The 22,763-nt window shown below is 48.7% G+C and overlaps 1 protein-coding gene across 3 annotated transcripts in view; it reads right to left on the bottom strand.

Annotated features, from left to right (window-relative positions):
* The window catches only part of TTC28 (tetratricopeptide repeat domain 28), a 122,259-nt gene that overhangs the window by 28,061 nt on the left and 71,435 nt on the right, over positions 1-22,763 (bottom strand). For all 3 annotated transcript variants that reach the window (XM_032705462.1, XM_032705464.1, XM_032705465.1), the window contains 7 exons: positions 21,418-21,690; positions 20,305-20,435; positions 6,981-7,488; positions 3,055-4,396; positions 2,158-2,681; positions 498-607; positions 151-280 (listed from right to left, as the gene is read on the bottom strand). In XM_032705462.1, the coding sequence (XP_032561353.1) occupies positions 151-280; positions 498-607; positions 2,158-2,681; positions 3,055-4,396; positions 6,981-7,488; positions 20,305-20,435; positions 21,418-21,690 (3,018 nt within the window). The remainder of the gene's footprint in view (positions 1-150; positions 281-497; positions 608-2,157; positions 2,682-3,054; positions 4,397-6,980; positions 7,489-20,304; positions 20,436-21,417; positions 21,691-22,763) is intronic.

Here is a 22,763-nt window from a genome sequence, read left to right as displayed (position 1 = left end):
GGCAAATCAATGGAGGAAGCAAAGTTGGACACCCCTATTGCTGCCCTGGCACAGAAATGCTGTGCAGTGCAAAGGACGAACTGTGAATGCCTCCCTGCACCTCGTGGCATGAGCCTGAGTTCAGCCTCAGCATCTGAAGGCACTTCTTACCCAGACTGACAAGCACCCGCTGCAGGGCCTGATAGGAGGATGTCTGCAGGTCGAAGAGTGACAGCTTGTAATCTGTGCTCAGCTGCACCTCGTGTCGGATGGTTTCAAACAGTGCAGAGGCCCGGTAGAGCTGAGAGGGAAAACAGCCACAATGAATTCCTGACAGACACAGCACAAAGCAATGGCTGGGAAGGCAGGAGGATCCAGGGCCAGCATCCCCTCCAGCAGGGGAGGTCTGGCTCAGACCCTTCCCAGGACACACCAGACATTTCCTTCCTTAAGGACAGGAATGCCCCAAAGGGCTTGGATGCCACAAGCCCTTCAGCACAGGGCAGACCATGGTATACCTGGTGCTGGGACTCCTCCAGGTTCCCACTTGCCCAGAGGGAGAGGCCAAGGCCGTGACGGATTTTTGCTTCATCTTCCCTGCGTCCCAGCTGTTCTGCCAATCTCAGTCCTGAAAAGGAATCAGTGAGAGAGTGCCAAAGGGGAGAATGGGCTGTGGCAGCCTGGCAGGCTGCAACCTCAGTCCCACAGGGCTCCTGTGCAGGGACAGCCATGGAGCTGCCCACACTGGGACAGCAAGCAGGGCAGGGGCAGCACCAGGATGGTGAGCAGGACAGTGCCAGTGCCAGGTAGATGCTGCTGGCCCTTGCATCGGCACCAGCCTGAGAGGTGCCTCAGTGAGACAGACATTTCCACAGATCGAGACCTCTCTAAGCCAAGTTAAGGTGCCATCCCCTGAGATACACCCAGTAAGCCCCTATCAGGGCTTTTAAACTCTAAAAGCCATACAAATAAACAAAATCGCACTGAGCTGCCAAACACTGCCAGAAAAGATACCTTTTTACACATTACTGGCTTGTTTCCTATCAGCTCTCCCCAGCGTCCTGGCAGGCTCTGCATGGCTTATGTGCTGAGCCAGAGCACAGGGTAGGGGCCTGGCCTGAAACAACTTGGAACTTCTTTCACTTCCAGCAGCATGTTTTGTGCTGTCCCCACTTCCACCATGTCCCTGCTGACAACAGGGACACCTCCTCTGAGGCACCTCAGGTTTCCCTTGCCTGGGGAGCAGGGCCCTGGCTGTCACCATGCAGCTCAGCAGCAGCTAGCATTCCCAGGCTTTGCAGGAATTCTGCAGTACACCAGGAGAAGGAGCTATGTTTCATTTTCTCCCCTTCCAACAACATATTGGAATCCTGCCAAGGTCAGTTTCAGGAAAACCAGACTAACTGATGTAATTAATCCTTCTGCCTCCAGCTTTGTACACTCCAGCTATACTGCTCATCTGCTCCATCAGAGCCCACACCTTGATCAGCTGCAACCCCTTGAAGCAGCACAACTGTCAGGCCAGCGCTGACCCAGCGCTCAGCAGTGGCAGATGGCTTCGGGACACCTTGGGCTGAACCTCCCTCACCTCCCTACCAAACACCACTTGTTTTCACTCACAATTTAGAGGACACTCACCCACCTGGTCTCACTTCCAGGTGAACACACAAGGAAAAGCCAGGTGGCTACCAGCAAGGCATACATCTGTTTGAGTTTGAGACCTCTCAGGATCTCAGGACCTCTCAGAATCAGAGGGATCCCCTGTGGTTTTCCCTGAGTCAGTTCCTGGAATGCAATACTGTTTATAGAGAAGTTTTACACCTTCCAGGCTCAGGTACAAATGAGGTTTACGCAGAGACTCTGCCAAATAGAGTCCAAATTCATGGTCTGAGGCAGCTGAGATGCCCCCAGGTAGGCACAGATCATGCTTTGTCTACAGGACAGCAGGAAGGCTCCAGTGGAGATGGCACGCTGACCGTATCAGCCCTCGGACAGCTACTCACACAGATGCTCGGCAGGAGCTATGGATGTCTGCAAGAGCTTCTGCATCAAAACCACTAACAAACACATCCTCTTAGTGCCACGCTCACAGTACTTCACCTCTCCATGTCTTCAGGTCTCCCTTCCACCCCTTCGACCCCACCACTGCATGCTCTGTTGTACAACTAAGCCTCTTACCTTCCTGCAGATACATCACAGCCTGAGAGTAGTTCTGTAAAGCATGGTGAGTCCTCCCCAAGCTGCTGTATGACACAGTTTTGGCTACGAGGTCGTTCATTTGTGCCGCAATGCTGAGGTGCTGCTCCTGATAAACCACCGCCCTCTCGTAGGTGCCCAAGGACTCGTAGGTCAGGCCCAGGTTGCCGTAGGCCCGGCCCTGGCCAGCGGGGTTGTTGGTCTCCTCAGCGATCTGCAGGTCCAGCTGGTGGTACTGCAGGGCTGTCTCGTACTCGCCCATCTGCTGGTAGACCCCGCCGAGGCCACAGGCAGCGTCGCTCTCCAGGGCTCGGTCCTTCATCTCCCGAGCGATGTTCAGCTGCCGCTCCAGGCACGAGATGGCTTGCTCATAGTTTCCCAGCTGGCTGTGCAGGCTGCCCAGTTCCCCATAGGCCTGGGCTTTGTTAAATGCCTCCCCCAGCTCATGTGCCACGACAAGCCTCTTCTCAAAGCACACCAGAGCCTGCTGCAAACTTCCCATAGCCCTACAAGGGAAGAAAACAGCAGTGTTTATTTTCCCAGTATTTCCTTGAGAGAAGATGTTTCATTGTTTCCCCTGGAGCTAGCTCAAACCTTTCAGACAGAGATGAACGCTCCCCCCAGGAGACATCCCCACCACCGTCAAATCAACGGTGCTCCTCCTTCCACCCCATAAACCTTTCCCCTTCTCCGCACAGAGCAGCATCAGCTTCATTATCTGAGCTGGCAGCACAGTCTTTAGCACCCAGAGACTCTCTAATTCACTCCTCTGTGCCTGTGTGCAATGGTCACCAAACACACCCCATCAGTAATACACCGCATCCATCTGTACTTGCACTTCACTGGCACACCTCACCGAACACACGTGCAGCTCCTTACCTGTGCCCACTGCCCAAGCCTCGGTAGGCCTTGGCCTGATCTTGCATACGGTTCAAGCTTTGAGCCACAGACAGGTACTGTTCATAATACTTTATAGCTTCCTCAAAATCTCCCAGAGCCTCATAACAATCTCCCAGGTTCCCATATGCTCGTCCCCGATCTAACACGGATTCATTCCCACTGAGCTGCTGCAGCATGGCCAGCTGTTGTTCAAAGTAGCCAATTGCTTCCTCCATGACATTCATGTTCATCTTGGTAATGCCCATGTTACCGTAGACTTGGGCTTCGATGCTGGGGTCCTTTAACTTCTGCCCCAGCTCCAGCTGTTCTTCATAGCACTTGAAGGCCATGGTGTACTTCCCAAGTGACATATACACTGCAGCAAGGTGACCATGTGCTCTGCATTCACCCGGCATATCCCCCAGCTCCTGATACACCTCCAGCTCCTGCGTGTGGTAACCTAAAGCCTTGTCACACTTCTGTACCATCCTGTATGCAGAGCCCAAGGCTGCATAGGCACTGGCTTCCAGTCTCCTGTCCTTAACATGATGGGCTAAGCTCAACTGCTGCTCATAAAATTTTATTGCACCATGTATGTCTTTCTTACAGACAAAAATATCCCCCAAGTTCCCCAAGGCTCGGAATTTGGCCTGGGAATTGTTCAGAGACTGTGCCAGGGACAAGAGGTACTTTTGACACTCCTCTGCTTTGCTGAAGTCCATCAAGGCTTTGAAGGCCAGGCCCAGGTTGCAATAGGCCTTGGCTTGGCTCAGCTTGTCATGCAGATCCTTTGCTAAGGCAAGATCCTGCTCATAGTACTTAACAGCTTCCTCGTAGTTCCCGAGGCAATAATGGGCATAGCCAAGGTTGTGGCAAACTTTCCCCTCCCCTTCCATGTCCTGCAGCTCTGGGGACAAGCGCAGGTACTGCTCATAGTACGGGGCCGCCTGCACGTACTCTCCCCGTGAGCAGTGGAAGTTTCCCAAATTGCTGAGGGCCCGCGCTTCGCTCTGGATGTCCCGCAGCTCCCGGGCAATGTTGAGATGATTTTGGTAGTGCTGCAGAGCACGGTCATGGGCACCCAGCGCCTGATAGGCAACTGCCAAGTTCCCATGTGTGGACGCCTGAGAGGCACGGTCATTGACCTCCATGGAAATCTGCAGCTCCTGCCGATGGTACTTGACAGCCTGGTCGTACATGCCAAGAGCGTTGTAAGCGTTGCCCATGTTGCCGTAGGCCCGGCCCTGGGCCGCGTAATCGCTCAGCTCCTGCGCTATGGACAGGTGTGTCTTGTGCAGCCGCAGTGCAGTGTCATAGTCACCTTTCATCTGGTGAATGATTCCTGAAAAACAACAGAAAGGAGCTCAATGAACACAGTCCCCTGCACTAACCCTCTGGAGCACCTTGCGCACCCGGACTCCCGGCAGCCCAGCCCTTTCCCTGGCTCTCCACCCCAGGCAGCCCCATCCCTTTCCCCACAGCACCAGGCCAGATGTGGCCCTGGTACAGCCGACAGGGCACAGCCCTTCCAAATAAACTGCCTCCTTGCTTCTAACAGGAAAATCCTGGGAAAGGTTTTGTGTTACACATGAAGCACACATTCACCACAACAACTGGACAGTTTGGCCTTATAAAATTGCTTCTTTTTTTTTCCATCGGTGATACCTGGTGGCTCCAGAGCTCAGACTCAACACAATGAGCAAGACAGCATTTGCAGCTGCTTTTCAATTTCAGTCAAATCATCTTGCATTTGTTATGAGACATGGGAATAGGAGTTCTGAATCTGCTGATGGTATCACCTATTCTTCAATAAAACTGTGCTAATAATGCTCATGGCTACTTTGCTAACACTTGTGAACAGGCCTGGAGGTGCAGAAGCCACGGAAGGAAGCCCTGCAAATGTTTTCTGACATTAATTGCAAAAGCTTCAAGAGAAAATATCCGGCATCTTTGGGCAACATGGCGAGCATGTGAAGACAGACACAGAAGTTCTCTTAGAACTGCAAAGAGGCAGCACCAAGAGACATTAAACTGTGTTTTATTAATAATGTGCAGCGTCCTCTCTCCGTTGCAATGGGAACTGCAGAGGCTGGAAAGCCATGTCTCCACATGGAGCCTGGGTGTTTGGAAAGATTGACAACCTGAGATTTCTGGTTAAACTCCACATCTCGTTGTGAAGGGCTGATAGCTTGTGCCTCACCCTCAGCCCATCACCTTCTGCTCACCGCGGCCCAGAGCACAGTGTACGTCCCTGCAGAGCCCTGCAGCAGCTGGTCTCCATTACAGTCCATGTCTGCCCTGCTCAGCACTGGATAGTACACTTAAGGGTGCTTTCCATCTACATCAGGGAGATGCAAACAGAAAATGTCTGTTGCTTCAGCAAAGAGGCCAACTCTAACATTCTGGCCTGGAAACACACATTTAGATACATTTTTTTTGCCTGTCAGCATGGCTGTTTTGACAAGGTTTTGTTTTGCATGTGGATTAGATGAAAGAGACAATTAAGACTTTTTAATTGGTACTGGATGCATTTTAAACAACAGTAATAGTCTCAACAAGAACTGCATGTTCTCTTTCTCCAGTATAACTTAACTCTGACAGAGAAGACAAAAAATACAGCCAAATAACAGCTGAAACGTGAGACCCCGCACTCAGACGCAAGGAGAACTATTCTAACACAAAGTGGGGAGTGGCTGAGTCAGCATACCAACTGAAAGTTATACTTAGGCTTAAATCCAACACAGAAAAACATTCTCTGCTGCACCAAAACTCTTTTTTCTTAATGAAAATTTCTGGAATTACATGATGAAAGCATTGTTAAATCCAAAGCTGCTGTTAAGATTAATAATGACATTAAGATGAATTTTCTGGTCCCGACTTGCTAAGCTGCCCACAAGAACTTTTGCCCCACAAACCTATTTTGCCTCACAAATCTGCCCCAATTTATGTAAAGGAGGAGATTTGCAACACTAATTAAAAAGCTGGGACTCTTTTGTTTTCCCCAGTTTCCCTTATCTTCTTATTCAGCTCTTGAAGACTCAGCTACTAAGAGAAATTAAGTAATTCATCAAGCTCTTTTCAATTACCTGCTGTTGATAACATCAGAGTACAATTAGCATCTACAAATGAACCAAGTGCCAACTGCCAAGCAGAAACAGGAGCTAATTTACCGCGTGGGGCAGCCTGCAAGAGATGGGATTCAGGGACTGCCAGCAAACACATATTTTGTTATCCCAGCACCAGCCCTGCTCTGCCATTCCCAGCCAGCTGAGAACACATCCTGAATGACAGCTGGAGCATCGGCAGCACAACTGCCACAGCCATGGCAGAGATGGAAACGTATCCTTGGTCGCTCCCACATCTGGTGCTGTGAAGCAGCAGCAGGACTGGGCTTCACTTGGATGTAACTCAGTCCCTCCCAGCCTGCCAGCAGCACGCCAGTGCCGCTCCTTAGGAGAACAGAAGACTCCTACGCTCTAGTATTTCAATATGTACATTCTGAAAACAAACTTAGTTAGGATTTGACCCATATGTCTCCCAGTTTACAAGGCAGCAGTATATCGACATATCCAGCTGACAAGCTCCCAAAGAAATGGCCAGGTAACAAACCATGTCACTACTTGCATTAGTGCAAAAATTACATTTATTTCGGACTCCTGAAGAGCTCCTCAAATGCATTTTATCTTTTCATTTCCCTTTTGCTGTGAGTTTGTGCTTTCTAGTGCCTTTTTGAGGAATTTAATAATTGAACATGGAATACATTACAGCAGCACACAATCTGCCAAGAGCCTGTTTAATTTATTAAGGCAGTCTGGTGAAACTGGGGTGACTAAGAAGACAACACAAAGCGGACCTCCTGCATCCTGGCAGCAGCTCTGATAGTCTCAGCATTCCCTGACAAACTCTGCTCCATGTCAGGGCCTTACCTAGATTGGAGGAGGCTCTGCCTTCAGCAGCTCGGTCCTGCAGGCTCTCAGCAATGTGCAACTGCTCTTCATGATACTGCTTAGCCCTCTCCAGGTCCTGCATACATCTAGCTGCGTGGCCCAGGCCAGCATAAGCTCGCATCTCAATGGCCTTCTCCTCCAGCTCCTGGGCCAACTCCAACACGTAGTTGTGGTAGGACATGGCTTTGTCAAAGTTCCTGCGGTAGTGGTAAGCACTGCCCAGGTTGCTGTAGGCTCGAGCTTCCTCCCGCTTGTTCCCCAGCTCCTTGGCGATCTTCAGATGTTGTTCATGGCACTGCACTGCGTTTTCGAAATCCCCCATCGCAATGTACACTGCTCCCATGTTGCCCAGCTCCCGCGCCTCAGAGAGCTCGTCTTTGGACTGCTTGGCGAGGAGCACACACTGCTTGTGGCTGGCCAGCGCGTTTGGGTAGTCCCCGATGGCCGTGTACACGTGGCCCAGACTGCTCAGTGCCGAGGAAGCTGCCTGCAGGGGTAAGAGAGGCAACGTAAGTACAAGCGTTCATGGAAACAAGTTGGATGGCCCCAGTCGTAGAAATCAAAACCACAAGAGGCCATCCTGAAGAAAGAATGTGACTACCTGCTAGAAAACCAACTCTCTGCAGTTCTAAACCCCTCAGAGCAGCTAAGGTGGAGGCAACAGGAATGTATAGGGTTGACTTGGGAAGGCATGCCTTGGGTTACCTCTTTCTCTGAAGTGTGCAGTGTGCATGTACCTGGCAGAGGGCAAGGACAGCACCTCAAACATGCAGAGACCATTGAGGACATGGAGAGAGTGATTGCTGCAGAAAACTGCACTCCAGGAGCAACCCCAGCGCCTCCTCCATAGGCAGCCGCACCTCAGGTCACCTCTCATGGTTACTGTAACACCTACACCAGGCCCTGCTAACTCAGCAAACCATCCTGTATATGGCAGCTCTCAGGAAAGAAGATAAATAATGATAGTCACTACAAACAAATGCCTGCTCTGTCCACTCTTCACGTCGTAAGCTCACATCAAAGCACCAGACTCCTGTGGACTGAGAGCAAAGCAGTGCCAGAGAGACAGCAGCAGAGTGCCCAACTGGACACAGCCACACTGCAGGCTGAGCCACCATGAGGATCCTGCAGTCTCTTCTCTCCAAGCTTAACAGCCATTGGATACCTGCTGCTGGAAAACTGACACACTTGCAGCCATCACTCAGCTGGGAGAAGGGAGATACCTCTGCAGTTTATCTTGCAGTACCAATAGGCCACTGCAGTCACCAACATCCTCACGTGCCTTTGCTTGGCCAAGCAAACCATGCTCCAAAGAGCACAGTTCTTATTGTGCAGCATCAGGGTCCTGAGCCCCACACAACCTTGGGACTGCAGCAAAGACAACAGCATTTCAGCAGCTGGGAGGCTCTGTCCCTTGGGCACATCTTACCTAAATACAGCTCTTTGAAAACCCAAGTTCTTACCACCAAAAAACAGCTGTATTTAACAAGACAAATTATCTGAGAATCAGATTCTTTTGCCCACTGCATCTCCTAGGACACAAGCCTGCCTTCCACCTGGCAGAGCCAGAGCACCCAGCCAGGCAGCAGGGCAAGGAGCCAAGGGCAGGGATGTGTTCCTCCTGCCCAACACGCACCTGCTGCCTCAGCAAGGCTGCTTGCTCCTGTGTCCTGACCCTGACTCCTCTGTGATTCCTCCATGTGCACTTCCTTTGCTACCCAGCTGCTGCTGTGACCCAATTCCAAACCTCCAGAAAGGAGCTGTCAGGGTGAGGGCAGCAGCCAGCCAAGGGCTGCAGCTCCCAGTGGGCAGCACTGGTGGCGGTTCCAGCCCCTCCTCGGTGCAGGCTGGACCAGCTGCTCCCAGTGCAGACACAGGCAGAGCTGGGGAGGGGGTCCTGCTCCATATTGGTCAGACTGGCCATAGGTTTGGGGCGTTTTGGAGCGGCTCTTGAGCTGAGCAGTGACCGAACTTCTTGGCTGACACCAGCGAGGGGAAGCTCTTACAGGGTCTGAGGGGACCTGTTTGGAGACTGCTACAAAACCAACATAAAAATTGTTGCTCTGAATTTTAATCCATTTTTACAAAAATCTTCATGAATATTAATATACACAGAGTACTGAGTCATTTGCAACCTCACTAGGGAAAAAACCTGAAAGAAACAGATACATGCAACTACCTTGCTCAAGCCCAGACCAAAATACTGGCCAACTACAGGCCTCAAGGTCCACTGGAGCTCCCTTTGTCTTGCTGGTGAGCAACGAGCCTGCTGCTCTGGAACAAACCAGCAGCACCACCAGCAAAGTCAAACCTGGCACAATGCAATCAGAACTGATCCAGCCTCAAACAGTTCTGAAAGACTGGCCACCAGCAGCAGGAGCACTTCTGGTATTAATGGGAAGAGAATGGAAACGTCTTTCTGGAAAAAAAAACAAGTCAAGGAAATCTGGTGTCTTCTGGGGTTGCTAAAATAAAAAAAAGTGGACATCCATGCATGCAGATTGCTGAGGAGATGAGCTCTGGCAAAGAGCCATCGGGCAGAGATTTGGATGATGTAAATGGGCTATGGCTGGGGAAAAGAGGCATAAATGGAAAGCAGCAGATCTCAGACTGTCTGTGCACAAGAAAAACCTGACAGAAGCAGAGATTGCTCATACCGCACATGGGAAGAAATCTTTAGGATGTCTCCTAGAATGGGAAGCAGATGATAGGAATTCAAAATTTGTGACGCTGGAAATGTTTATTCCCAGGGCTCCTAATCCCTTTGCTCAAGAGCATGCCCAGGCTCGCAGTAAAGACCTAGAATGAAGGGTACAAGCTTGGCAACCATTCTCAGGGCATGCAAAGACACTTGGCTCACGTACTTGAGTGCCCAGGACTGGATCGTCCAAACCAGGATGTGGGAGGAGGGTAAGTGAAGCAGAAAAGAAAAATAAGTAGAAGGAGACAAAAAGAGAAACAGAAAATAAACAGTGAAGGGTTGACAAAAAATAGCCCAACTTGATTAGAAAGCTGAGGCTGTTTTCAGACTCTGGGCTGTGGCTCACACAGATAGCTAGAAAAAGCAGGAAGGCCACCTCTACCCTCTGATGTGTCCTTCACTCCAACACTCCTCACATTTTATTCTGCAGCAGCTTCCACTGTTACCTGATCTGAGAGCAGCACTTAATCCTCTTGGAGTCTGCATGAGGAGAGCCCTGTGACACTTCTGGCTTTCCCAGGTTGGGGTTGGTTCTCATGTGCAGCAGCAATCTTCCAGCAAAATCAGTGCTCTCTGTGCTCTGGGGGCAGTCAGGGGAGCTTGCTCTTACAGCAGTGTTTAAGAACAATTTAGTGATAACATCTGCTGGGGGACTCCAGTGGCTCACTTCAGGGGGTTAGGAACAGGATTCCAGAAGATAAATTCATCACTGTATATTTAATAAAATCCCCCACAAAACAGGATCCAGTGGGAACCCCAAGTGACTCACACACTGGGCCAAGAGGGATGGGGTGTTCCCACGTCACTGGCAGAAGAGGCCCAACGTGGTGGGGAGAGCACAAGGCTGACACATGTGAAACACACCCCAGCTCTGCTAGCACAGACCTCTGCTTGGTGGCAGGGTGATGGGAGACTACAGCACCATACTAGGGGAGTTTGCATTAGCAAACAAAGAAAATCAATGCTTTATATATATGACAAAGACAAATTTCACAGTGGAGGTTGCTTACACCTCCAATTAAGCAATTTATCACTATAATAGAAAGCAGATTCTTCTGCCACTGAGCTGAGGCACAGAAGGGAGTTCTGAAACAGGTTCCTAAGTGCTCTCTTTTTCTCAGGAGCAACAGCCAGCTCAGGTTTTTCAGACGAATAAGGCAGTCTGATGTTAAGCAGATGTGCATCACAGAATGACCACTAATAGGGACCTGGTAACTTGGAGAGGTGCCTTCCTTAGGCATTTCGTTTTTGCCAGAGAATGGTCATTTCCCAATCATGTTACATTTAAACAAGTCTTCACCTGACTGCACAGCCTGCTTAAATAAGAACACTCTATAATCATTCTAAAATACAATGGGAAAATGCTTAGCCTGGTATCTCACTCTAAGGTAGCCATAATCCCCAAACAAAGACACTGATCAGGACTGATCAGAGATGGAACATGCCCTTGCATGCTGTTTCTCTCCACTTCCCCTCTCCCTCTGGGCATGGGGTAACAGTAGTTTGACCCTGAAGATGCAGTGGAACTGTATCCAGCAGATCAGCTATGCATATTCATCACAGCTGTACTGGGAACAGGAACACTTCTATTAAGCCTCATCACTTCCTCAGAATCCACCAGTATTCCACAGTCCGGCTTGGAGAACTACTGATTTATGCACTAAGACAAGTCTTACACCCAAATACAGAAGGTGCCCCATCAAAATTCCAACTTGTCCTTTTCTCCTCCCTCAAAGGTGAGGCTGATGTGCCAGTGTCACATCCAGCTTTTCCCTTTGTGTGCCATGCTTTTGAAAACAGGAAAAGAAGAAGCAGGCAGTATCTTCCTCTTATACATGATCTGTACACAGAAAGAAGGAATGGATTTGCTTTTAGGTAACTAGTTCCTGGGGGAAAAAATACACTGAAATCAATACCCCTGTCAAATCCAATTTATTTGTAGAAGGCCTCAGTCTTTTACAGAGACACTATCAAAGAACAAACCTCAAAAAAGCCAAAGCCATGGAACAGAAGCACTAGCACGTGAAAGCCTGAAAGGAGCTTGTAACTACTCCTAACTGAAAGGGAAATAACCAGGAATAAATGACACAATAGAAAGACTCAAAATATACAGCAGGAAGAGACGGTCCCAGTCCTCACTCGATTAATGGGTAAAATCCACAGCTCTGCAGGTGTCAGAGACCTGCTGCTCATGATAAAGGCTGCCAAGGGCTGTGCTGACAATCACACTCCCAGCCCACTCTGTCTGTACTTGCACAGGAAAATGGTAGTGTTTCAAAGGACTTCTCATTCTCCCTGTTCCATGGCAAAAGCATCACACAAAGTAAATGAATCCAGGCAAACCTGAACAGCACCGTGGCTCAACTGCCAAGCCATTCACAGTCAGTATTCTTCCTGAAACCAAAGGCTTCAAAGGGAACACTGACTTTCAGCTGCTCCTCTGGAGATCAAAATAATGCTGCTCCAGTGGAAAATCCATTGACTTCACCTCCTCCATTACTGTTTAGGAGCAAGGTGTTCAGTTCTGCCTAGAACACTCATAAAACCAAACCTGAGCTAATCCCTTAACAGAACTGCAAACAGTTTTGACCAAGTTAGCAGGGTTTTGATGGAAAGCAGAAACAGTGACTACCCCACACCATTTCTTAAGAATAAATCTGCCTGTCACTCATACTGACCAGGCTGTTCACATTCACTGTGGGAGCTGGAGGAACACCCCTCACTGTGCAGTGCTGGGGACCCAGGGGTGGGAGCTGCCTTTCTGGGTGGGCAGTGCTCCAGTCATTCCATAAAGAAGTCACATGAAATACACCTGCCCAGGAACAGTTTAAATGAGACCTCAACTTCAAGCCTAAGCATCACCTGGGGTTCGTGTATCTTTACCCCAAGTAGCCCAAATTTGTTCGCTTTCTGAACACGGTCTAAAAGGCTCCTGTGTGCAATAACTTAAGGGAGGATAGCTGACTTGACATGTTTAGTGGTGATGTAAGAAAAGAAGCCCTCATTTAAAACCACAAGCTCCTCTGGGATGGTGACACTGAAGAGTGACTCATGCCCTGGTCAAAGTTAGTCCTGAAGAATAAGCCAGCAAGTCACAAATTTGGATCTCACAGGTCCCAGAGCAGCTCTTTGTGCAGGCAAACAAAACTCCAACTCCTACAGCAGCATGTCAACTTGTGCCAATCCTTGCTACTCTTTTTCATAAGCTGGACACCTCTCACTGCAGACTCAATACAGGTGAGAAGGCCTCGGCTGAGGTGGGCCTCTGGAAACCCAGAGAGTGCTGCTCCTGGAGCCGCAGCTCTTGCACAAAGTTTCTGCTTCATTTCTTTTACTGCAGCCATGTCCAGGCCTCAGCAGCATGCTGGGATTTGCAGTCACTGTGAGAGGAAAGTAAAACCAGAAGACTGCATTTTTTTCAGCTAAAATCCATGTGCTGTGGAGGTCAAATGGGGACATTTAAAGGAGATCCTCAGGAAGTATTACATTTCCCTCCTGAGTCACAAGTCCAAACAAAACAAAGCATATGGCCTTTTAGTGCATTCCCAAATTTCCTGCACTGGTCAGATTTCCCTTTGTTCTGCTTAATCCTATCACATTTGAACCAGACTAACCTATATGAATCCAGTCAAGCTGACTCTAAAAAAACCTGCTAAAGACAGAAAGAGAAAGGCAAAAAATTTATACTCTCTGATACTTATCCAATTGCTAATGGTCTAAGGCTGATCACATCACTGAACTCATCCTCTCGGCCATGCAGGTGATTCAGGCTGAGCTGTAATGCAGCACTAGTGCCCTGCAGGACCCACAATTCCCAAATGAATTCATATGGCAAAGTGTTCTCCCAGCAGCTGGCACTCAGCCTTCATCCACTAATTTCTCAAGTAGTTTCCCAACTCTTCTCTTAAAAAAGCTCACAAAGAGGAATCTCTTTGCTGTTTGATACACCCTAAAGTCATCATTCCTGCACTTCTATTAGCAGTGGCTGCATTAGCCACTAGTACAGATTAGCAATTAGCAAAGTACTCCTCGATCTGTTACTTACTTCCAGTAAGATGTGATAAAGCCATAAGAAATACGGTAAATTCTCCTCTTACTCCTTCCTGTTCATATTGCTACAGGCAGCAGATAACCCACTTCTGGTAGACAACTATGTAATAAATTATTTTGAAGCAGTGGCTTCACTACAGAAGAGGAAAAGGGCCAGAAAAAAGCAGAAAGCAAGTGCCCTCTCTGCTGGTTTTCTGCAGAGCTCTGACGCTTATTGCAGCAAACACTACTTTCCTCCTTTTTCCTCCACAGCCTGTCTCTGACATCTTAGTCAATGTTTTCATGCATGACAAACTGCTTTAGCCTGAAGACTATTTCCAGTTCTCATTTGTGAGGCATTTATATCCTGTCCTCATTTTCCAGATTGTTTGCAAACATAACTGCAGTCTCAGGATTTTCAGATTTTTCCTTTCTGAAAAATGTGGCAGACCCAGGGCCAGACCATCTCTTCATACAGTTGAGTGCCACCCACATCCCATGGGCAGGGACACTGCAGTGGCCTCCCCTGAGCTGCAGTTCATGAATGGCTGGGATTCTCCACACTCCATCTGAGAGTGATGATAAGGAGCACAGCTGAGGAGGCAAGTGAGCAGCTGAGGGATCACTTCAGGATTTACAGTGAAAAAGAGACAAAGTTTATCCCATGAGAAATTCTATTTTAAAACACCTGAAAGCCACTTGGATGCAATGGAAAAGGCCAACTGCTAGGCAAGTGAACCCATACAAAGCTAAATTCTGCAGAGAACAGAACAGTGACTGACCAGCCCATCCCACAGGGCACACACAAGAGGCCACAGGCCCTTTGCTGGGCTTCAGTGAGCTGGTGTCTACTGAAGCCTTCCAGGATGGGCTAAGCCATGCCAAGCCAAGAGAAGGCACAGCACAGTGTACTACAATGCCACAGAAGCCAGGTAGCTCAGGTATGGCTGCAGGGACTCAATTGGTAACAACGAAAAGCCTGCCCTCACCTTCTACACCAGCCTGAACAGGTATGGGAGAGGGAGGCTCACCACCCTCTCTGGAAGCAAAGGAGCAGGGTTTCTGGCTGCTTTATTGTCCTCACAGTCCCACTGTAGAGGGTTATGCTCTTTTCCAGGTGTTCTCCTGGCCTTCTCCACCACAGACCCCACAGGTCCTATTTTAGGAAGAATGGAGTCCTCCTGAAGGACAGCTCTGCCACTTCCAACTCAGTCTGTGTTCCCATCTTTTTCTTATTTAACTCAGCAGAACACAAAAAAAAACCAAAACACATTCTCTTGCCCCAAAACATAATTGATACAATTCAAGGAAAAAACTGAATATCCTTACAGGTCTGCTATCAACTGAAGATGTGTCTTGACAGACAAAGCAGGGCAGGAGGGACACCTGGAAAGCATTTCCCCTTCCACTCAGGAAGGGGCAGAAAACCTTGGCTTTACAGAATTTACAGATTTCATTAGAAAGGAATGATCTATCTTTCCTTCTGCATCTACTTCTGGAAACAAGGTGAAATTTGATCTTTGACTTGCACAGCGTGGAGCTGCAGTTTACCAAATGTGGGAGCTTTATGCTGTTTCATTGCTTTGAAGGGAAATGGGAAAAACTACCAGAACTGCAAACCTAAATAACCAGCAGTGGCTGAGCTGCTCACAAAGTATATTCAGACAGTTGCAGAATCTGCAAATTCCCAAATGAATCCAGCCAGGGATTATGTCTGTCCCAGTAACCATATTCCCCAACGATCCTCCTCCAGGGATGCACAGTGGCCAGTGGTCCCTGCCAGCTCCATGGCAATGCCCTCTGCAGCAAGAGCACCCAGCCAGCTTCTGGAGTCTCCTGGGCTGCAAGCCCATGGTTTCTCCTTACAACAGGACTTTCTGCATTCTGATGTTTCCCTTGCCACACAAGAATCTTCACAGATATGTCGGAGCAAGGTGACAAAGAAAACCCACCAGAGTCTGCTTAATAAACACCTTTCTTCTATGCCACTTAACCACCCAGTTCTAATAATCATCATCATGCCCTTCTGCTGCAGAGAGTCAGCCTTTCTGAACAAAATCTGCTGAAGCTGGAAACATGAATTCTGCCTTACATCTGCAATCGTTTTAAAAAGCATCTTGAGACAGTAAAACCTGGCTCATCAGTTACTGAGCATACCTGCCTGCTGCAGAAAATTCCCAGAGCCACATATGCTCATGGAGATGTCCAGGGGCAGCAGCCAGCAGCCCCAGACACAAAGGGTCAATAACAAGAGGGCACTGAGCCACAGCAGGTCTGCACCTACTCCTGCCACAAATAGCTGCTTCTAGAGGGAGGTGGGGGGAAATCCCTTCAAAACTGGGCCAGGAATGATTGCTGCAAGCTGTTGGGCACCACAAGCCAACCCAGGGGCAAGATGGCACTGACAGTCTGTCAGTCTGTCCTCCACTCTCTGCCCTTCTCTCAGCAACAATCCTGAGAAAAGGGGCAGCAGGAAACAGCCTTGAGGCACTTGGCTGCATCTTCATCCTAGTCCCAGGGAGAGTCCAGGAGCACAGTCAATAGTCTTCCTCACTCAGCACCTTCCGTTCACTCCCAAAGAGGGACCCTGCATCCTAAGGAAAGGCCCAGTTCAGCTCCAAACGTGTCCACCAGCCAACACGCAGGAGCTTCCAGCGCCCAGTGGTTTTCTGGCAGCAGCATCCTTCCCAAGAGCTCTGTGCTGGCAGCACACTTTCACACAAGCATTCATTTCATGATGGTTACTTTATGATCTTGCCGTACTGCCCTGCTATTTCTGAACAGCGGGGCTGTAATCGAAGGCGTCTGAGGGCCCAGGAGAGAAGGGAGCTATTACACTGCGGAGTCCCTGTGGTGTCCATGGCCTCTGCATGGCAGGATTCAAGCACAGCCTGTGTGAGGGTTTGGACACTGGACCCAAGAAGGGGTTCCACAGCTTTCCCTTTCCTGTCTGTTTCTGCTTGTCAGCCCTCAGAGCTCCAACACTCAAGCAGTACTTCTCTAAATTAAATGCTTTGGAAGGAACCCAGGCCCTTCCAAACGATCAGTAAAAAGGGCCACTCCAACCCATTCCAAGAGATAACGCACCACTGGCTCTACCTTGGCACTCTGACCTTATAGAATGCCAAATACAAGACAGTTCTGCACACCTGAGCAGCAGCTAGTGATGAAAAGGGACACAGGGCACTAGCGTTACAGGCATCACAAGCTTTTACTTTTACGTTTTTACTGCATTCTTTCCTCTGATCCTGGCATAGCTCATCAGTTGCATCACCCTTGTTTATATTACAGCTTGTGATGTGGCATCAACACACGCCACATGAGAAGATCACATTACCTGGCGCTAAAAACAAAGCAATTAATTAGAGTACAAACATAACATTCTGCACCTCCATTATGTGCAGGCTTTAGTCCACTCTGAGAAGAAACAGGCTGCAAGTTTCTGCTGCTCATCAGAGCCAGCGTTTGTGACAGGCAGAAGACAACGAGCTAAAATAACGTGATGCAGTCTTCCCTGCTAACACCGTCTGCCGCTTCTCCTCTGACACATCCCGGTGCTCTGGCTGCTGCTTTAGGGAACCTCTCTTTGTACAACTATCAGCCCTTTCAAGGGCACTAAATAGTGACTGGAAAAAAGAGCAGCAGCTCAAGCTACCAGAACACTTATTTCCTCAGCACATGAACTGCTGGACAGTGTGCGCTGACAGTGTTTCACTCACAGAGAGCACCGAACGCATCACAAGAACATGATGCTGCTGCCAGTGTAGGACAGGGCTGTGGCTCGTTATCCATGCATCACCAAGCAGCAAGGAAGTAAAGACAACATTTCACTCCACTGCAGCCAGGTCATTCTCAACCACATTCCCAATGTCTGCAGCAGGCCAGGACAGTCCACACTGAAATCTCCTCTGCTTCATCTTCACAGAGAAAGGACAGACTACCAACCCGCACTGCTATTTTCTCTTTATCCGCATCAAACCATCTGAGTGTTGGGCTTCCACACTCATCTCCATCAGAAGAGGCAACTGTCCTCCTAGATGGTCCTGCTTACCATCCTGTCTTCTACTGCTCCTCATTTCTGTTGTCACCCTCTTTAGGATGGTATCCCACTGAGCACAGGGGTCATCTGCAGAGCTCCACAGGAACCAAGGAATGCACAGAGAGGAAGACCAAGTAAGTCCCTTATGATTCCTGGTTTCCTGAATCAACTGCCTTTTCAAGTCTGCTAAGTCTTTCAGAAACAATCTCAGAGAATTAGCTCACCTGAATTTCTTGACCAGGCACTGCAGCTGGTCAAAAAATCTGACACATCCCTTACCTGAGATGGCTGTCACATGGTGCCCTTCACAGTGTCTCCTAAGATCCAGTGTTCTCTCTTGTCTGCACAGACCAAATTCAAATGTGTGTTCAACACCTCACAGTCTGTCTTGGAGACACTACAGGTATGCCAAACCCCAGCTACACCTGCTCCACGCTCTCTCTGGGCTGAAAGAGTGGATGGTCTGCCTGGACACATGGTCTGTGCTCAGCATGATACGGTGCTTGTAACAGGAGCTGCACAGACTCCCCACGCCAGGGAAGAAAAACATTTAAAATCCTGAGACGCTGTGAACAGCTGAGACGATTCCTTGCTCAGCTGACAGCTCCCTTTCTCCATGCCCGCGCAGGGGAAGACAGACCTCTGTGCTCCAGACAGATCCTCTGCAACCTCCTCCTCAGCTTATGAGTGACACAACCCAGCAGAAGCTCCTGGTACAAACATTTGCAGCCTCAGAACCTGACAGTCCCTCTGAAGACAGCAGTAACCCATACAGACAAGCACTTTTTACCTTCTCTGCCAATTCTCTGTACAGTCGGAGGTAAAACAATTACCTCATTAAAGTCGCACACCAAATTCCCTTCTGGTGGAATTCACATCAGCCCTATTGCAACTTTATAACATTTGCATTATAAAAATGTCTGCAAAGGAGGCCAAGAAAAACAGCTTTTTGTTCAGAGGAAGCTCTGTGGTCAAGATGATGTCATCAGAAAGCGCCAAATTAATTTCCTGTGGTTACATCCTACAGGAAATCCAAGAAGCTCAGCTTTCTTGCTAAACCAAGTAGTCACTTGTTGTCAATAACTGTTAATTATGTGCCCAGATGTGTCATGAACTAAGAACTATCACGATTAGCCCTCATTCCCTGACTCCCTCCAGAGGGATCTTTTTAGAGCAGTGGCCTGAAGTCAGTGAAATGTTCCAGCCTGGGCTCTGGGGCTGCTGTGCTTCCACCAGCACAGCAACTCTCCTGCAGCTCCTCCAGCCCCCACAACAGGGGATCTGCTGCTGCAGAAACCCCACAGAAGAGCTGCAGCCACACAGGTTACACTGTTAGCAGCAACAGGGACCCCGATCAAGAAAACTGTAAAAACAATGACAGGTAACAGCTTTTCTGCTCTGCGTGAACATAAACAAGGAAATCAGGAATAATTCAGGAAGTTTTCCAGCTGGTAAAATAATCAAGAAAATGTCTAACAGGTCCCTCCCCCAGTCACAGTCCTTCCACAATCTACTGAAAGATGCATTTCTCCAAGGCTTACTTGACATTCAACTTATCAAATAAAGCACTCAGCAAATTCAAGTGGATTTTTTCCACGACTTACCAGTGGGAAACTGATCTTCCTCGTTTTTTTAAATATCCCCCAAAACTACTTGTGCTTACATGAATTCTCATCTGCCTGCTGCCTCTATCCTCTCCCTGCCCCTGCCTTGTGACCACCAGACCCCATCTTCCCATTCACAGTAGAGGGGAATCCCTGAAGGGGGGGATAGGTTTTGTACCTGTAACATGCACTAAAATATGATTCTGTCCTTACAGTGAACTTCTGGTAGAAATCCCTTGGGACAGCCTGCTCAGTCCGTGCAACCCACTTCCCTGCAATGGCAGGGAGCCCAGTACAATGCCTCAGGAGCTGAATGGCAAACAGTCAAGGCAAAGCAGACCCAGTCCTAGCAACCCCTACAGTCTACACAATTTGTTTTCAGGCTTGCATAGGTTCTTTTTGTTTTCACTGGTGTTTACACAAAGAGTATTTTATGCAAACACTGGGGACAGGGATCTTGCTCATTTCTTGTACAACGTAGGTACAACTTAGAGTGCAGCCTAACAGAGTCTGGACTGGCAGCACCTGTATCACGCACTGAGGACACGAGGGTTCCACTGAAGCCGTGTGGGACTGACACTGACCCAGCAGCAGCTTCTATCCCCGGTGCCCAGAGCTCCAGAGCCTCTGTGCTGAGGGAACACGGTGGGGAAGGGAGAGGGAGGTGAAAGGACCTGCTCAGAGACTAGAGATGAGGGAGGCAAAAAGACAAACCAAACATCCTGCCCCTTGCACTCACACATTGTATCTACTGGTACAAAGACTTTCCGTGACAAAAGGCAAGCTGACACCTGGGAAGAGAAATCATGTAGCTTCCAAATTCTTGGAGTAAAAAGGGGCAGACAGACAAGGCTTTTTGAGATGTTCGTATCTGTCCGGAAAATCACACAGTGCTGACTCCCAGCTCAGACTATTTAAGAAGCTTCCTACCTCTCTGTCCTTGAGCTTCATGGCAAGCACCAGCTGATGTCTGTGGTTAGTAAGGGCCTCCCGGTAATTTCCTTTGGAGAAGAATGCAGAGCCCAGATTACCATGAGCTCGGCATTCTCCCGTCTGGTCACCTGTGTCACATGCAAACAAAACACAGGTTAGCTCATACAGGCACTGCTGGAAGCATCCAGTGAGAACACTGGAACACGCTGTACAAGTAGCATCAGAACAGTTTAGTACACAGCCAAACTCTCCTCCTCACTGGCCTTCAGAAACTTCTACAGTTGCCATCGACCTTATTTTTAAAATTGTTTTACTTTCTCCTTTGGTCTAACACCTGGCAATTTCCCATTGCTCCCAGTTTATTCCTTGCTGTAAAGTTTAGTCAATGTCCCAGGAACAAGCACAGAGCGTGTCAGCTTTCTCCAGAAAACAATTCTGCAGCACAGCTTAGCTCAGATGTACAAAGAACATCTATGGCCCTCTTCAAGAGAGCAGTCCCTGTGCTCTCGGTGAGTGCTCCTGGCTTGAGCCTTCAGGCACTGTCCTCCACCTGTGCACGACTGGGCCTTTGTCTCATATCTGCCTGCTTTCCTACAACACCCTGAGAAGCTGAATGCTTCCACTGTTGTGCAGATTATACTGTACTCGAGAGGTATTTTTGAATTTGGTTATTTTTTAAACACTCTTTCTTCATTGTTGTCTCATTCTTGTTTTGTTCCTTCCCTGGCTACTGCCTCAGAATCTCAGACTGAGTACCTTTGTCCATTGAATTTTTGGAAAAACACATGGCTTCATTTAAGACTCATGTATGGTTCTGAGCACCAGTCTACACAGGGAGTAAGAGCAGTTCCCACATACATGACATCAGGTAATTAGAAGACCCTGTAAAACCATAGCATTCATTGATCATCTGCCCCTTCACACAGGCAGGCAAATAGGGCTGCACAAACCTGCAGTCTGCACATTTCAGGAGTTTCAGATTGGATTTAGCAGTTTGTAAAACCCCACAGAAACCTGAGCGTTCCAGAGAGATACTGATCATTAATCTAGCTCTTGATTTGTTCCACCTGTCCCAACCCAGCACTCAAGGAGTGAAAGGCGAATTCTTACCTAAACTCTTGGCTACGTCCAAGTCCTGCTGCATGTATCCAGTGCTTTTCTCTGTGTTCCCAAGGGACCAGTACGCACTGCTCAGCGCAGAGAACACTGATCCCCGCAGCTTCAGGCTGCAAGTGCCAATCTTCAGGGCAGCCTCCAGCACCACCACAGAGGCCCCGTGGTGGCCCGCAGTCAGGAGCTCCTGGCCGATCACAGACACCACAACAAAGGGGCTCTTGTCCAGCTTCATCTTCTGCAGTTGTTGGTAGGTGGGCTCCAGGGACTCTGAAGCACAAAAACAAAGGCAAAGTTACTCAACAAACCGAGTTATTTACATCAGGAATCACCTTCACAACTCATCTTGATTTTTTTGTAACCAAATGACAAATGAATTAAGGGCCAGACTGCCCAAATCCAACTAAGATTTACTGCAGGAGCTTGGGGCTCAAAAGTACCATCTAAGATCCGGCATATCAAGACAAATCACCTGGCAAGCTGCTGTTTGCCTTGCAGAAAGCACTTCAGGAAGGAAGCATGAGCATGTAGAGCAGTCTCATACTGAGCTCTGAAGCCTGGCATAACAGCAGATGGAAAACGGAAAACACCTGGGGAATTTTGTAGGAAACTGGAAATGGGCCACCAGCAGTGTCAAAGAGCATTACAGTTTCTGCTCCTTCAGCACAAACTTTCAGCTGAACATCTGCAAAGGCTGTGCCTGTCCAGATACCCAAAGCACACGATGTATGCCAAGAGAGAAAGAAGGTCTTCTTTGGCAGGAGATGGTGCTCCTTTGGAATGACAGCACTGGACCTGCTCAGCTGCTTTGACTGGTCTAACTGCAGCAGGGAGCACAGCTGATGTACAGTTGCAGGGAAATGGGTCAGGGATCATCCAACCAAATTTGGGGATGCTTACACAGAATACCACATCGCCTGCACGCTAAGCAGCAGCCTCAGTACCTCTGGTAGCAAACGAAATTACCTTCACAAGGTAACTGCTATATAGGACAGAAATTTTGAAATCAATTCATTTTGGAGGATGCAAAAAAGGAAACACCAACAGCGATATTTTTTCATTTCAGTGCTTCTTGGCTCCTAAACCCTGCAGCCCCCAGCACCATCTGCTGAGGATGAGAATTGCCATGTTCTCTCCTGGATAACAGCATTAGGACATTGCAACACAAAGCCTGCAAGAGAAACAGAGCAAAGAGGAGATGACCTCCTTCCTCTAGAGAGAAAAATCCTGGAAACAGGGACATTTTGAAAGAGAGGCAAAACACTGCACAGCTCATATGGCTTCAAGGTCCCTGTGATTTCAAACACTGCCTGAACAGAAGGGAATTAGCAGAGCAGCCTTTT

The sequence above is a fragment of the Chiroxiphia lanceolata genome, chromosome 18 (genome assembly GCF_009829145.1).
Source record: "Chiroxiphia lanceolata isolate bChiLan1 chromosome 18, bChiLan1.pri, whole genome shotgun sequence".
Classification (NCBI taxonomy): Eukaryota; Metazoa; Chordata; class Aves; order Passeriformes; family Pipridae; genus Chiroxiphia; species Chiroxiphia lanceolata.
Note: the sequence above shows the minus strand (reverse complement) of the source record. Positions and strands in the feature narration are given on the sequence as shown.